Source organism: Phascolarctos cinereus, unplaced genomic scaffold (assembly GCF_003287225.1).
Source record: "Phascolarctos cinereus isolate Bilbo 61053 unplaced genomic scaffold, phaCin_HiC Scaffold_1;HRSCAF=81, whole genome shotgun sequence".
Taxonomy (NCBI): Eukaryota; Metazoa; Chordata; class Mammalia; order Diprotodontia; family Phascolarctidae; genus Phascolarctos; species Phascolarctos cinereus.
Genome location: NW_027555514.1, coordinates 274,436,240 through 274,453,705, shown reverse-complemented (window position 1 = coordinate 274,453,705; position 17,466 = coordinate 274,436,240). Strand labels below are relative to the sequence as shown.

General features: G+C 40.3%; 1 protein-coding gene across 1 annotated transcript in view; it reads right to left on the bottom strand.

Moving 5' to 3' along the window:
• Positions 1-435: 435 nt before the first annotated feature.
• The window catches only part of CUNH12orf75 (chromosome unknown C12orf75 homolog), a 37,421-nt gene continuing 20,390 nt past the window's right edge, over positions 436-17,466 (bottom strand). The window contains exons 5-8 of the mRNA XM_020982413.2: positions 8,228-8,263; positions 6,414-6,493; positions 5,065-5,102; positions 436-1,402 (exon numbers count right to left, since the gene is read on the bottom strand). Coding sequence (XP_020838072.2) covers positions 5,098-5,102; positions 6,414-6,493; positions 8,228-8,263 — 121 coding nt within the window. The 3' untranslated portion in view covers positions 436-1,402; positions 5,065-5,097. The remainder of the gene's footprint in view (positions 1,403-5,064; positions 5,103-6,413; positions 6,494-8,227; positions 8,264-17,466) is intronic.

The window sequence follows — 17,466 nt, the reverse complement described above, 5'->3', positions numbered from 1 at the left end:
AGCTCAAAGCCCTCCTTCTCTATGGAGACTTTCCTGATCCCCCTAGCCACTAGTGCCCTCCCTCCCAAACTCCCTATTTTGTTCATATATGCATTTATTCACTTCATGTTACATATATGTATGTATATACATATGTGTGTGCATGTATGTGTATATCCATGTGTATATGTGTGTACATGTGTATATATGCACATACATGTGTCATTATTGTTTCCTTCATTAGAATGCAAACTTCTTATGAGTAGAAATTGTCTCATTCTTTATTGTATCTCCAGCATTTTACAAAATGACTGGCACATAGTAGGAGTTTTTTGACTGATTGATTGACGGTGCTTAAAAGTTTGCCATATGAATGAATGAACAAATCTCACTAATGTAATTACTATATGTGATGTTTCTGACTATGTCCTGTTGTAGAACAGAATTAAGAATCCATTCTAAAGAGGAATATAAATGTTTTAATTGTCTAATTACACTGGTAAATAGCATAGCAAATTACAGCATAGTATTAAGTAGAGAAACTTACAGTTATTAGCAAATAAAGTATTTTCCAAATAGCCCGTTAGCCATTCACCATAATGATCCTTACTGATTTTGAATAATTAAATAATATCATGGTGACCTTTTCTGGGAAGGTCATATTGGAGGTGGGATGGGAGAGAAGACACCAATGACACTAGTTACATGAGCCTTTATACAAAGAAAAGAGAAGGTGAACCAAAATTTTACAGGACATATAAAACCAGTATTTTGTTTTTAAAAAAATGTTGCAATGAAATACATCCTTCTTAAAAAAGAAAGTTCCTTTGAGCAGCTGAATGCTTTAATAAAGCTGAAAACCAGTAGTATAAAAGGGAAAGAAATAGCTGTGAGAACTTCATAGCTTTATGCCTACTTGATCAATTTAAGATTTTAACAACCAAAAACAAAATGGATTCAATTTGTGCAGAGAGTACTAAAAGATTACAGATGTCAAATATATGGTTTTTCATTAATTCCCTTACAGTGTCTCATTATTAGACATTATAAATAGAATGAAGATTTTTATCATATAAAAGCCATCCAAAAACGTATTGGTGAACTGTATAATTCATGAGATTTCCCATCCGGCCCCAGTGAGGAGGAGCACACTACCTACTGGTCTCAGGGCAGATTTCTGTCTAAAGTGGCAGGCCCCAGGACAGTTGATGAGCTTGATTATTACAAGATGACCACAGTGCGGTTCCATACTTTGAGCACAGTGTCCAAGTGATTTCCTTCTCCCTCGGTAGCGTTCAAGATTTGCCTGTAACTTTGCCTGACAACACTTGGGATCTGGGGTGTCCAGAACCTTCTCAAAAGTGTCTGCAACACATGAAAGTCTCCTGTGGAACTAAGTTCTTCCCAAATGTTGATGAGCAAGCTACAAAAGGCCAAGGGAAAAAGAGGAAAGGAGAAAGAAAGGTTAGCAAGCTGGAGCCTGAGACTCTTTAAACCACGAGGCATCAGCCTAAACCGGATAAATATTTCCTGTTTTATAAATGCAATTTTTAAAAAATCAAGGCAGCATTATGTACAAAGAGAGCTGGCCTCTGAGTAGGGAAGGTTTAAGAGTCCTACCTTGGACCATACGTGATATGTGACCCTGAGCAGATTTTAACCTTTCAGTACCCCTACGCAACTCTCTGAGCCTCTACGTGGAAGGACAAGTGCCAGCAGAAGGAGTTCCTCCCCAAAAACTCCCAACACAAATGAAGTTCAGATTTTTTTTAAGGGTAAAAAATGAGACTGCAGTACTCTCACAAATAAAATAAATGGAGCTTTTTCTGCTAGAGAGAAAGCAATTGCAATAGGAAAAAGTGCCATTAATATTCTCAGGGCCAAATAAACCACAGCTTTTAAAATGCAAATAAAATAAGCAAAAATTGGTTGTCTCCTTGAAGTACCCATTTCATTTTCTGAAAGGCTTTTTTAACATGGAGAGCTTAACATCATCGAGTTAAAAGAGCTTAATGTTGCTACTCAGACTCACTTCTGAGAAGCCATTTAAATCAGGACACGTCTCTTTAACACATTTTAAAATCTTTTCATAATTCAGCAAATAAATAATGGTACAGATTGGTGATAGCTAGTCTTTCTTTCTTGTGTGGCCTGAAAAGGAATGGGCATTAATAATAAAAATGATAACATTTATACAGGACCTACTATGTGCTAAACATTTATATAGCGCTGACTATGTGTCAGGTACTGTGCTAAGCATAATAATAACTTTTATATAGTGCCTACTGTGTGCTTGGCATTGTACTGAGCACTTTATAATTATTATTTCATTTGATCTCCACAACAACCCTTGGAGGTAGATGTTATTATTATCTCCATTTTACAGAAGAGGAAACTGAGACAAACAGAGGTGAGATAACTTGCCTAGGGTTTATGGGACATAGGTTTCATTCTTCCTTCTTCATGGTTTTCTAGGAAGCTTTTACTTCCTTGGGGCAGAGTGGTGGTACAGTGGGGAAAAAGACTGCACTTGGAGTCCAGGGTTCTGAATTCAAGTCCTGCTTGTGGCATTTGCTAATCGTATTACCTTGGAAAAGTTCCCTTGTCAGCCCCAGTTTCCTCCTCCATAAAATGGGATGATAATATGTATACCACCCACCCCAAAGGGGGTTCCTGTGAGGAAAGCACTTTGTAAAGTGTAAAACACTATACAAATGTGAGCTATTATTTAGTTACAGAAAGTTAGCTTGCTATTTATTTGTCCCCAAAACTTTCTCCATTGGGGCTTCTTTCCATCATTGGGTCACTCTTTAAAAGTTGTATGTCAAGTTCCACCATATTAAAGGACCCCAAAGCAAAAGTTTGGCAATTCATTTAAGGTGAGATGTGGTAAGTCCATGAGGGGTTATCCCCCTTTTATAGATAAGGAAACTGAGGCCGAGAGTTGTTTAGAGATGTTTTGGAAGGAGAAACCAAAAAAAAAGGGCAAAATCAAATCATTTTGTAAGAGAGAGAAGAAGAATGGGGAAAAATCAGGCAGGAGAGGGTTAAAAAAAGGAGCACATCAGCATCATCATTATTATTATTGTTATTACTATCATCATCATCAGAACAGTCACTAAGGCCATACTGCCTCCAGCTGCCAACAATCACATAGGACAGGATTCGAGCTGGTAGTCATGTGGAGGACACCACGTTGATACAGAGTGTATCAATGCTGCTATTCTTACTTTCAGCTGGATTACCTTCATTATTGGGTAAACAAGGAACAGCTCTGTCCTGGAGAAGGTGGCAACAGATTCCATCATCCTCTCTCCTCTATAAAAGAAGGGGGTTGGACTAAGTGACCTCTATAAGTCCTTCTGGCTCCAGCTCTGAGATCCATTGGTCTGATGTGGAGTCATGGCCTTATTAAAAGTGTAGATAAATTAAATTTTAAGATTCCTGCCAGGTGGACAATGTGAAATCCCACAAGCAGTCTGAGCACTGGGTTCTTAGAGACTTCACCCAAGCCCTCTTGGAATGGAGATGAAGGAACCTTTGCCTGTATCTGGCAGTAATTTCTCACCTCCTTCTTTGTTATGGCAAAATCTGAATAGAAATGGGAAGGCCTTTGACCACAGAGGAAGCAGCTACTACCCCCAGTGCTTCTTGTCAAAAACCGTCATGCACCCAGAAGCTCTCTACCTATCAGGCATCCTTACTCACTCCTACCTAAGGGCTCCCACTCCAGCCAGTCTAGACCTTGTTTCTATACAAGCAGACAAAGCATACTACCTGCCTTTTAATAAAACAGACAGCAATTATTTCAAGTATTTACCTAGATCTGCCATCTTTCTTTATGGCATGTATTAGGAATTTGCCCAAGAAGCAAACATATGAGGAGCCCCTGTTTTGGATGAGGCTGATACACTATTAAGGTCAATGTTACTGCTGGCTTCCTTTCTTCCGGTCCCTCTGAGTCTGGCTTCCTATCCCTGTGGACCTTGGCTTCTGTCCTCCTTTCTTGGTCCCTACTCCTTGAACTTTTAGATTAGGGGCTCTTAAATTAGAGGAGAGGATCTGTAGATAGATTTCAAGAGGTCTGTGAACTTGCATGGGAGGGGAAGATGCTGTTTTAATCTTCATTATTTACTTACATACTGTATATTTATACACTACATATTTTCGCTTCTAAGTGAAATTTAGCATCTCTTCCAATTTTTGAAAAACATTATTCAGAGAAGGGGTCCTTAGGCTACACAAAAATGTTAAGGACACCTCTTTCAGATGCCCATCTAGAAATCATTTCCCACATTCTCCAACTTTAATTCTGTTTTTGTCATCCTATTTGGCTCTGAGTCTAAATTTGGCTCCTAATCTAGATTCTGACCCTCATCTATTCTCTCCATTTGGTTGAACATCTAAGCCTACAAAATATGCTTTGCCCCCTGAACTACCTGTGATCACAAATGCCCTCAGCTGTAGCCCCTCTACGTTTGCCAGGCAGACCTTGCCAACTGTCTGAGTCTCAGCCTGTGACAACGTCCACACCAAGAACAATAGTGCCCTCTATGGACCAATTCTACCTTAATAATAACTCTCATTGATAAGCCACAATTCAACCTTAATAATGATAACTCCCATTGATGAGCCATAATTCAACCTTAATAATGATAACTCCCATTGATGAGCCATTATTCAACCTTAATAATGATAACTCCCACTGATAAGCCATAATTCAACCTTAATAATGATAACTCCCATTGATAAGCCATGCTATGAACACACATACAAACCACTTTGAGGTGTTCAGAGGGCTTTTATCACAAGGACTGTGTATTACCTCCATTTTACAGATGAGGGAACTGAGCTTCATAAAGATTATGTGGTTTCCTCAAGGTCACACAGCTAGTAAGTATCAAAAACACAAGTTCTGGATACAGGTGCTCCTGGCTCCAAGTCCACCACTTTATCTGAGGTACAGTGTTACTTCTGCTATATACCCACTGATCCCCAATGAAAAGCATGTTTATGTGGTGAATATCAGAACTTAGGTCATCATAAATGTGAGACATGCACAAATATTTCACAAAGATGTCATACCTCTTGTTTATTACATCAGGATATAATTTTCTTCTAATCTGAAAGAAAAAAATTGAAGAGAATTAAACGTTATGATCTTTATAAATGTTACCTACAGGGTATACAGAGTGTTTTCTTATAAAACCATAACTATATACAGGTTTCATTTTGTATTTGGACCATAATGGGGCACAGTCCCACTATGGTCCCACAGAACAGATAGGACTTGTATAAGAGTGTGCCCAACACTGTTGAGAATAGTCCAGCCTCATATATATTCTGGTCCTCGTAACTTTGCAGATACTCTTTGGTGGAAGAAATCTCTCTACCCATTCAGATCACAGCACACGCTAGAATTCTTCTTCTATACGATATGTATCCATGTCCTTCTATAAATCCTCCCTTGCTTTACCCAACACCCTGGAGTTCCTCATTTGGGTATTTTCATAATTCATGACTATGATACAGCCCCCGGGTTATCTATTGTCATCCCTGGCTCTCAGTGCATGCGTGGCCCACTCCCTCTTCCAATCATACATACCATGGATGGTGTCTTTGACTTCACTTCTTGCCTACAAATTATGACTGGTGATATACCAACTTAAGTCATCACATTCCTTTCCCTTGATCTTTGGGTCACTTGCAATTTTGATTCTTTATGCTTAATGCTTACTATATGTGATGTAAACAGGGCTTGGCTTTGCGTATGTAAAAGTGCCTCCATGTTGGGTGATCTGGGTATGGGCAAAGCCCAGTTACAGGAGATTGATATAAGATTACTTCCACCTTCTAAAATTTCTAAAAATAATGATTGTAAAATGAGTGAGATAGCCATCTTCGTTACTGGATTTCACTTAAAACATCCCTGGCCTTGGTCAGAGTTCAAATGGTCAAACTGTACACAATATAAAAATCTAATCATACCTATGTTAAAACAGTTTAATGACATCCAACTTGTACCAACACCCCTCTCTGATGTGCACATTAAACAATTTTTAAAAAGGAAGAAATCTTTTTCACTTTCTCACCAAAACCCTTCATCTTTGTGTCATGTTATAAAAATTCAACTTGTAAATAATGCTAGAATTCTACCAATTTACATAATTAGGCCTCAATGCTGATTTTTTTATTCCCCAGATGATGGCACTGAAAGTACAAGGGGCTGCCATAGCAGATCACCATCAGTGAAAGCTAAATTTTATATCAGAATTTTGCCTCTAAGTGGGTTGACAATTTCAACAAATGGACATAATGAGCATAGTCATAAATAATTTTTTCCAGTTAAATAACTATAGCCTGAGTCAACTAAATTGAAATATGTTTCTTAAGAGAGAAACATAAATAGAAGCAGTGGGATAAACACAACATACCTTTTCGTGCACTCTTTGTTTGACTGGACACCATTGTGACAGCATCTGACGGCAGGCCAACATAGACCCCTCCATAGTTCCTTAAGGGAAAGAAGCAGGTACACAGAATTCAGGCTTGTCTCTACAGAAGCAGTGCTAGATGTCACCAAAATAAACTCATCTTTCCTTTTTTCAAAAACCAGAGATATGAGCTACCATTGTTCTGGGGAAACTGAATATTGTTCTGCATTAAAAAAGAATTAGTGGACATTTTAGCAAGCACTCACTGCATTATAAATACTGAACTAGGGAAAGGAAAGGAAATAGGCATTTACAGAGCATCTACTGTGTGCCAGGCACTGGGCTAAGCACTTTACAAATATTATCTCTTGTTGATCTTCACAACAAACCTGTGTTATTATCCACATTTTACCATTGAGGAAACCAAGGCAGACAGAGGTTAAGTGACTTGCCCAGGGTCACACAGTTAGCAACTATCTGAGACCAGATTTGAATTTACTAGGTCCAACATTTTATCCACTGCACCACCTAACTGCCCCTAGATTAGGTACTTTGGGGATGGAAATACACTTTTAAAATGCGTTATTGGGGGCAACTAGGTGGCACAGTGGATAGAGCAAAGGCCCTAGATTCAGGAGGACTTGAGTTCAAATCTGGCCTCAGACACGTAACACCTACTAGCTGTGTGACCCTGGGCAAGTCACTTAACCCCATTGCCTAGCCCAAAAAAATTTAAATAAAAAAAATAAAACGCATTATCTTCAAGGAGCTCACAGTCTTTCTCTGAGATTATGTAACAGGAGTAGAGAAAGAAAATTCAGAAATATTTACAAAGATACCTTCCATGCCTGCTCCTCATCTCTGCTTCCTAGTTTCTCTGGCCTCCTTCGGCTCTACCTTCTGTAAGAAGCCTGTCCCAATCCTCCTCAATCTTAGTGCCTTCTTTCTGAGTCTACCCCACATTATCATGATGATAGAGATAATAGACTCTCTCTCTCTCTCTCTCTCTCTCTCTCTCTCTCTCTCTCTCTCTCTCTCTCTCTCTCTCTCTCTATTTATACACACACACACACACACACACACACACATCTATATATATGTATGTATATGTATAGACATATATGTGTGTGGAGAGGGAGAGAGAAGAGAGAGGAGAGAGAAGAGAGAGAGAGAGATCTTGTTTCTACATAATCATTTGCATACAGTCTTCTCTATTAGACTGTAAGCTCCTTGAGGGCAGGGACTGGTGGTTGTTGTTTTTGCCTTTCTTTGTATCGCCAGGGCTTAGCACAGTGCCTGGCATATAGTAGGTACTTAATAAATGCTAGCTGACTAAGTGAGTGCAAATAGAGTTGAGGCAAACAATGCGCTATTGTGAGGACACAGAGCAAAGAGATGGTCAGGGTAAGGTGGAGGTGATCAGGGAGGCCTTTCTGGAGGAGATGAGTTTCAAGGCAGCTTTTGAAGGAGAAAGACCAAAGAAGCAGAAAGAGGGAAGGGACTCAGGACCAGAGGATGCCAAGGACAAAGGTCCAGAGACAGAACTGAACAATATGAAAGGGATTCTTGTCCAAATACAGTAAAGAGGCTGGGCTGCCCAGTCCAGATGCTCCCCTAACTGCACACTCCCACTTCCATCTTCAGGGGTCTCAGAGAGGGAGGCCAAAGATTCCCTAATGGAAATGACAAGGTTGGTAATCTAGGCTCCTTCCCAGATGGCTTCCTCCATACACAATCACATGGGGCTGGATGTCATTACAACATCAAATGGGCAAAAGCGTCCCAACGAAAATCAGCCACAATCACAAACATACCTTCTCTTGTCATCATCTGTTATTGATTCTTCTGTCCTAAAAGGTAAAAATATTAGATGTGAGCCGCTGCTTAGATATTTTCAATTTACTGACTGTAGATTTAGTACTGGAAGAAAGGAGAACACAAGAGTTAAATCCTATATCAATCCTATACCTATACCATTAAATACCTATGCCAAACATGAGCTGGTTTTGTTGACTTGGAGAATTTGGTCCCCACCTCAGTCATTCATATATATTTTTTTAAAAACACAATCATTTTTCTACGTAATAAAATTTTATTCACATACAAATCTAGCAAGTGACAAAAAACTCAATTGTCAATGTAATTGAAAATATTTTTTAAAAATAGCATTCATGCATAGAAGCAATAAGTATAGGCTATTGAATAATAATGGATTTCTTACCTGCCTTGCTCTGGTAAAGAGGTGGGGGCCTATGGATGCAGAAAGCTGCATACCCTCTCAGACCTGACCACAATATTGCTTGTTTTGCTTAACTGGATTTCTTTGTTACAAGGAAACACACAATATGTAGGAGGTGAGGAAGGGAGATAATAAGTATTACATAAAAAGAAAAAAGAATTTAAAAACAGCTAAAGGATTTTTAAAAGAAAAACAGAATAACAAGTTTGTTTTCTTTTATTGAAACATTTTGTTTCAAATGAGTTACTTGATATGTAACCTAGGGCAAAAAAAAAAAGGAAAGAAGAGACTGCAGAGAGATCCCCTAAACTGAATTGTATAGACAGCATCCATTATTGAACTTCCATCATTCTGACTTCAGACCCAGTGACAAAAGTAGGCTCTTTGCAGATCAGAGTGTCACAAGGCAGAAATAAATCTATAGCGTGACATTATTAAACACCTGCTTTCTACTAGGCACTGGAAATATAAAGACGAAAAAATGTTCTCCTTGGGCCTGACTGTGGTATAAACATGAGCCTGGCTTCTTCAAGGCATTGCTAATAGAACACGAGCTTTGGCAGGTTCCATCAGGCTGGAAAAGCTTCAAGGACAGACCTGGGAGTGAACAGTGTGTGCTGCTCATGAGCCAGCCTGGTTAAGTCTGGTGTCTGGAGACTGCGGCACCAGCTACCTCTGGCTGCATTAGATAAAGCTCTAGACTTGGAGTCAGGAAGATCTGACTTTGAATCCTTCCTTACGTACTTACTACCTGTATGACCCTGGGTAAATCACTTACCTGCTGTCAGACTCGGTTTCCTCATCTGTAAAATGGGGATGATAATAATAATAATAGCATTTGCACCTCATAGAGCTATTATGAGAATCAATGAGATAGTTCCTTTAAAGTACTTTGCAAACCTTGAAGTACTATATCAATGCTAATTATTATTAGTAGTAGTAGTAACAATCCTAATAATATTCTCAGGATTTAACAAAATCCATGGCTTCTTGGCATGGTTCAAGAACAACAGAATGGGAAGAAAGGAAGAAAGGAAGGAAGAAAGGAAGGAAGGAAGAAAGAAAGAAGGAAGGAAGGAAGGAAGGAAGGAAGGAAGGAAGGAAGGAAGGAAGGAAGGAAGGAAGGAAGGAAGGAAGGAAGGAAGGAAGAAAGAGCAGTGAGACACAACTGAACTTTACTACCCATGTGATCTTACACAAATCATTTCAGCTCTCTGGGATTCGGTTTCCTCATCTGTAAAATGAATACAAAGTACTCACTGGCCTTGGAGGTTTCCTTCAGTTCTAGAGCTATCATCATCATCATAATAACTCATATTTAACTTACATAATAACTCATAATCATAACATCATAATAACTCACACTCATATAGTGCTTGAAGATTTGCAAAATGCTTCACATTTGTAACCCAGGGCCCTCCAAGACTTTGTTCTCATATGGACTGGACCTGATCTTGATCCCAAAGGGTTGTTTTCTCTCTTTGATTTATTGCCTTCACATAGCGTTGCTCCAGAACAATCTCCTAGTATATTAATGGCATAATTCGTGTTGGGTACCACAACTGCAGATAATAAGATGCCCAGTTCCTTTACAAGCATTCAGTGTACCAAGTGCATATCTAGTATAGGACAGCCTTTACTTCACTTCACTCAAAACTCATAGGATTCAAAGTACTCTCAGGAGCCCACGGATTCATAAAGCACTGAAATAGCCCATCAGCTTATCTCAGGAAGGAATGGAACTTGGGACTGCCATCAAAATGACCCTTTGATATTCTGATGAAACCCTATTTATTACTTGGTCCTAAATAAACCCAACATACTTATGTTACAATCCTAAGATTTAGACTCCCCCACAAAAGTTAACATGCTTTGGAGTCTACAAAATAAGTAATTTCTTCCCAACCGGACAGGCCCATGAAGATGATGTGCAATAAACCGGAGGTGTCAAGCACACCGTCCAAGGGCATTAGGTGCAATGAATGCAGCTCCAACCAGATTAAAATGTAGTTGGGAGCTATCTACCAAAAATCAGTAAAAATACAACAAAACACAGATAACATTGAATTTTGAAATCAAGTGGCCTGGCCCTTTTCCTGTCTGAGTTTGACATCATTGCAATAAAGTATTCTTTTTTTCTCCATGGAGCAGGCTGTACCAGGACATCCCCTTTTCTCTCTATAAGGCTGTGTCTGTGAACGTATAAAAGAGGGAATTTTTATACCCTTGGTTACCTTTGAAGCAAGTCCCAAAGCTGATGTTGTTCAGCAAATAAATCAATCTCTCTCTCTCTCTCTCTCTCTCTCTCTCTCTCTCTCTCTCTCTCTCTCTGTCTGTGTGTGTGTGTCTCTCTGTCTCTCTCTCTCTGTCTCTCTGTCTCTCTCTCTCTCTCTCTCTCTCTCTCTCTCTCTCTCTCTCTCTCTCTCCTCTCTCTCTTCCCTCTCTCTGTTTCTCTTTGTCAATTTCTGTTTCTGTCTGTCCCTGTCTCTCTGTCTCTGTGTTTGTGTGTGTGTGTGTGTGTGTGTGTGTGTGTGTGTGTGTCTGTCTGTCTGTCTGTCTCTCATAGAATGCTAGATCCCAGGCCCACACTTTAAGAACCCCTTCCCTAGTCTATTCTTCGTACCTTCTCTGGTAACTAGAAAGCAGAAGTCATTAGATAAAGGAACTTAATTATCTAAAACAAAGTATTTATCCAGTAGTATTGCTAGGTTTTCCTGAATACTGGGAAACATTTAACCTGCTATCCCTCTTAGTTAGCAGCTAGGTGGTGCCATAGTGATTAGAGTACCAGGCCTGGAGTCAGGAAGACTTATCTTTCTGAGTTCAAATATAGCCTCAGACACAGCTGTGTCACCCTGGGCAAGTCACTTCACTCTGTTTGCCTCAGTTCCTCACCTGTAAAATGAGCTGGAGAAGGAAATAGCAAATCACTGCAGTATTTTTGTCAAGAAAACCCCAGATGGGGTCATGAAGACTTTGACATGACTGAAATAACTAACAGCAACAGCCACAAATTCTCACCCTGAAATGAAAACAACTGAACATCAAATCCCTTTTAATTAGGCCCCCCCCAATTAGTCCCTGTCTCCAGATATATAGTTAAGCTTTAACAGCTTAAAACTGCACTGAGACTTTTGGGACACCCCATATATATAGTCTAATTTATGTAGACTGATTGTATAGACAGTCCAAACTCACCAGGTTGTTGTCAATGCCTACTGTATACATTTGACCATGAACAAGCATTTTTTTTTTCAAACAAAAAGTGTTCAAGTGTTATAAAATGGTGCTGTGCTGATCGATAAGGTCTAAAGGACTGTTGTTGACTACTCTTAATTAAAATTGATTTCAAAGTGGAGTTCTGAATCTGTGATGATGACATTGGCCACATCTATCAAGAGGAGTCACAACTCACTACTTGGCTGCTTCCTTGTATTCTGTCCCCAACGGCTGACTGAGGGATATAATGAGGTTCTTTTGGAAGCTCTAAATGACAGATGAGTTTTGGACAGAAAAAGCAGTGACCTATAGCATTTACAAGATAACCAAGCCTTCAAACCTCTATTTGACCAGCTTCAATGGGGCAGCCAATTCTTGGTTGGGACTATACTGTCCAGTAAAGGATCACAGCCTATCTCTGCCTTCTTACCCCGGGGGATTCTTGTCAAGGTCCACAGAAAATCTGCCTAACACATGAAAGGATTTCCTCTAAGACTTTTAATAATAATAGCTAGTCTTTACATAGCACTTTAAGGTTTACAAAATGTTTTCCAAATATTATCTCATTTGATCCTCATAACAACCCTGCTCGGAAGATGCTATCATTATGTCCATTTTACAGGTAGGGAACCTGAGACAGGTGGAGGTTAAGAGACTTGCTCAGGGTCACACAGCTAGTAAGTATCTGTGAAAGGATTTGAACACAGATTTTCCTGACTTCAAGTCTCATGCTCTATCTGCTATGCTAACTAGTTGCCTATTGGTTCCATAGATACTAATACAACCTTTGTACAGTGAATATGCTTATTCCAGGCCAGTCTGGTGATTCAAGCTCCAAGGGTTAGAATGCAATTCAGGACTATAAAATGCAATAAAACCAACTTTACCAACAGGGGTTAGAGTCTGACGGTTAGGGTTCGAGTCAGAATTGGCAGCAGAGTTGAAGGGTTGTGGCTAGGGTTGGGTTCAGGGATAATTAAGTGGCGCCTCATCTCCCTCAGTTCAGATCTGGTCTCAGACACTTACTAGCTGTGTGACCCTGGGCAAGTCACTGAACCCTGTTTGCTTCAGTTTCCTCATCCGTAAAATGAGCTCTAGAAGGAACTGGCAAACCACTCCAGGATCTCTGCCAAGAAAACCTCACAAGAGGTCACAAAGAGTCAGACACAACGGAAAAACGACTGAACAGCAATTTTGGCAGGGTACCATTAGAAGCTAGAGCCAGAGGGGGAAATCAGGAAAGGGTTCAAGTAGGGATTTCTTTTTGTTTGTTTACCCTTCTTGTATGCAAGTCATTGCTGGTAATGTTTGCCAGCTTACATAAGGCCACCATTTGTCTCTTCCTTGTGCTTGGTACAAAGGCAAATGAATGCTGCTATGAATGGACTGCCAAATCACTGATATTTTTTCACTTATGAATTAGTGTTGGGGGGAGGGGAATATATAACTTTGTCCTCAGTGATGTGTTTGAGGTGGCTTGGGCTAGACAGTGAAGAATTAAGGTTAGTCAGGACAGGTCTGGCAGCTCATTGTTTGGGTTTTTATAGCTCAGAGTCAGTGTAAATAGCAATTGTTTCTGTTCTGGCCAGAAACTCTGAGGGTCTTCCCCTCCCAGACTGATTCTTTTGGGAAGTCAAACTAGGCCACCTTTTGCCTCAGTCCTTACCTAGCCTTTAAGCATTGAATGGGTGTTGCCTCAAACTGAGACCTGGGAAAGACCTTAGCTTAAAAAAGGCCAGGGTCTCCCACTCCATCCGGGACCATTGTCCGGCATCCTGATCTGTATCTTGCTCCAATGACCCTAGAGGAAAGAGTGAGGCTGATGCCTTTGCACAGCCCTGCCTCACTTAAATCCAATTCACTTGCAAGTCAAGACTTCACCCTGCTGATGTCATTGGTCCTCCTCAAGAATGAAGGACAAACAACAAGAAGACGTCTGGCAGAAGCCCACTGGGTCAGAACTGTCCTCATACATTATTCTGGCAAGTGCATCAGAAATGATCGTAGTGAGCTAACGTTCATATAGTGCCTCCCCTGTGCCAAGTGCTGTGCTAGGTGCTTTACAATTATTATCTCATTTGATCCTCACAACAACCTGGGGAGTAGGTGTTATTATCCTCATTTTACAGATGAGGAAACTGAGGCAAGTAGAGATTAAGTGACCTGCCCAGGGTCACACAGCTGGTACGTGTCTGAAGCTGGATTTGAACTGGGGAAGTGAAGAAGCCCAAGTAACCTTAGGTTTGGGCATCTCCAAGCTTTGGAAATCTTTCCCCTCTATCTCCAAGTTTCTACCATGTACCTAGAGGAGCTCCTGAGAGCTGGTAGGTCAACAAGCTTTCCAACCCAGTCAGAGGGAATATCCTCATTCCCCAGGTTCACTCGTTACACAATCCCTACGTTCATATAAGATAGTTAAAGAATGCATGAGGGAAAACACTTCCATCTCACTGTAATTGCTTTTTACAACACTGCCCTAAATGTGGTATAAGACACAACTCTGAGCCCATCGATTCTCTGATCAAAGTGTTTAAAGACTGCCAAATATTTATAGGACAAGGTCCTCTATCTATCTTTCTATCCATCCATCTATCTATCTATCTATCTATCTATCTATCTATCTATCTTATACACATATACATATGTGTATATGTATATACGAATATACATATGTACATACAAACATAGAAACATACATGTATTTGTATATATGTACATGTATGTGTATACACATATATGTGTGTGTTTACATATACACACCCATGCATGCATGCATAGTGCCGGTATAGCATTCAAATAAGTACCTCTCCACAATCTGGCCAAAATCCACCTTTCCAGGTTCATCTCCCACTGATTGGTTATATTCACCCATAATACTGTGAAAGTAGGGTTTTACCAGTCATTTTCCTGCCTTTTTGCCTTGGCTTACAGCATTTCCTTCGGTTAAAATGCCCTCTTCTCCCCAGTCTCCACCTGTCACAACTCTGTCCATACACCAAAGTGACATTCTCCATGAATTAGCTTTACACCAAAGTGACATTCTCCGTGAATTAGCTTTCCTTCACTCCTTCCAGCCAAAAGTAATCTCCCCCTCCATACAACTTTATTTACCCTCTCATATGGAATTTTTCTTATCCATTGCATCCTAATTATTTGTGCTTCTAACTTACATTTCCTACTATGCCACGAGGACTTTGAAGGTTGGGATCACGTCTTATTCATCTTTGTGACTTCCACACTACCTAGGCCCACTGGCTCATACATGATAGATGCTAGAAAAAATTTGCAAAATCCAAAGGAAACTGAATTGCTTCCAACTCCAGTGATGATATGATAGGGAACAGAGATCCTTCAGCATAAAGCAACATAAGAATATCAAGCTGGCTTTGGTTTGAAAAAATAGAAGGAAAAATAAAAACAACTAGTCCAGTCTAGCCCAGACAATCTTACTAGAATTTACTAAAACATATTGATTAATTATGTGGGCTTAACAGAAGATTAAATATAATTGTAATAATGAAGAAAACGTCTACAATCTGGACTTACTGGACACATTGAGGTAAATTCTGTAAATTGTATTAGTTTCACTGCTATCTATATCATTTCCCATCCCTCAGTCTTTCATGAGCACCTACTATGCCCTGAATGTCAGCTGTTTCCCTATGCCGTTTCTCTGTTCATCCCCTGCAAACTACTGAATCCTCCATCTGGACCGTGAATATCTATAGTCGGCCCATTAATGGGGCTTACCTTCCTTTCCTAGAGCAACCGGTCAGGCTTATTCTGCCTTTGTTCTCAGTCTATTTAACGTCATGCTTATAAAACCCAGCTCTCCTAATTCCTGGGCCGGAGCCCTTCACTCTGGGAATCATTTCCCCTGCCCTGGGTTTTCACCTTATCAACAATTACATTTATCTTTAATCAGCTACAGGAGAAAGGAAACCTTACCCACAGTAATCAGCTGTCATGTAAGTCACCACGGCTTCCTTTTGGGTCCTAACCAAAGCAGATGCTTCCTCCACTGCTGTTTGGCCTCCCTTGCTGCATGATAAGAGGGGGCTTGGGCTTGGGGCCCTCCACAGCAGCACCTCCCAAGAGAATCCAAGAGGGGGTTGAAAGATAAAAAGCATTCAGACAAAGTGAAAAAACGGTAAAAACCGTCTTAAAATTAATCCCCGAGGGCGACTGTGCAATGTCCCAGCCTGCAAACATGTTTTCTCCCAGGCAACATAACTCTACCAGCCTCTGGTGAGTCTCTAGCTAGAAAGCTGATTTAATTGGGAGACTAAACTCAATTTATGTGATTTTGGACACCAGAGGGGGTAGTGGAGGAGAGTAAAGAGTAGGGAGGCGGGTGCTTTGGCCAAAATGCAGCTCAAGACAAGAAAAGCATCTCACCCCCATATTCAGGACCAAGCCTTAGGCCACCAGTCTTCTTCCCACCACAGTTACCGATGCCCCACACCCACACCCAACCACCAGGGCCTGGAGGAGATAAAACAGCTCACTGGGGCAGGTTCTTGGCACCAGAGCTCAAGGGCCATTATGACAATTATGACCACAAACCCGACTTGATATATTAGCTAAGGGTAATGGATGAATAATGTGGAAGTGGCTGAGGCCAGCCCTGCCTGCCCGGTCAGCTAGACAGGAGCAGTGACTATGGCTGCTACAAAGGATAAAACAAATCCTCCCGTCTCAATTTATAATATTCATCTGTCCATGGATACAAGCTTTCCTGGGGTCCTAGTATGGCCATATTTACTATATATCCATATGCATAGAAAGACAGACATACTACACATGTCTATAATATATGTGTCTATTTCTCAGAGCTCTACCAAGTGGCTAAACCTGGTATTTTCCCAATCAACACACAATCAGAAGCCATTTCAAATAGCTCAATGTAATTCAAGCTTTCCTATGTCATTTTTAAGCTGGAAAAGTTAAACTCATCAAAGGGTAGTGGGAGAGGATGATGGCAAGTGGATATCAATATTATCTACTCTAATGTTCATTTTCACATGCTATATTAATGAAATCACAGGTCCAGTGCTCAGCCCCCATCATAGAATCTTAGTGTTGGAAGGGATGTCAACAGAAGAGGGGGTAGGTACATGCATTAGTTTCCCAGGGCAGCTGTTTTAAATATAGGTCATATGGATGCATATTATTATGCATCTTATTAAGTACCTACTTATGCCAGATACTGTGCTATGTGCTAAAAACCTAAAAAAAAAAAAACTGGAAACAGCCCCTGTATACATACACAAGATACATAGGACCGATCAATTAATAAGTATTTGTTAAGTACTTACTGTGCTCTAGACACTGTACTAGGCTTTGGGTATTCAAAGACAAAAATCAAACAGTCCCTGCCCTCGAAGAGCTTACATTCTAACAAAGTAAGCTCACCACAGACTCATCTAAGTAAAAACAAAGTAACTTCATGGCATGGAGGGGGGAAAGGAGCGGAGAGCTCTGATCTATCCTTCCACCCACTACTGGACTGTCTCTGGAGATTCGATTTGCTCTGCTTGGTCCCAGAGGACAGAAAGTAGGGCTAATTAGGAAGTTACCGGGAGGAATAATTAG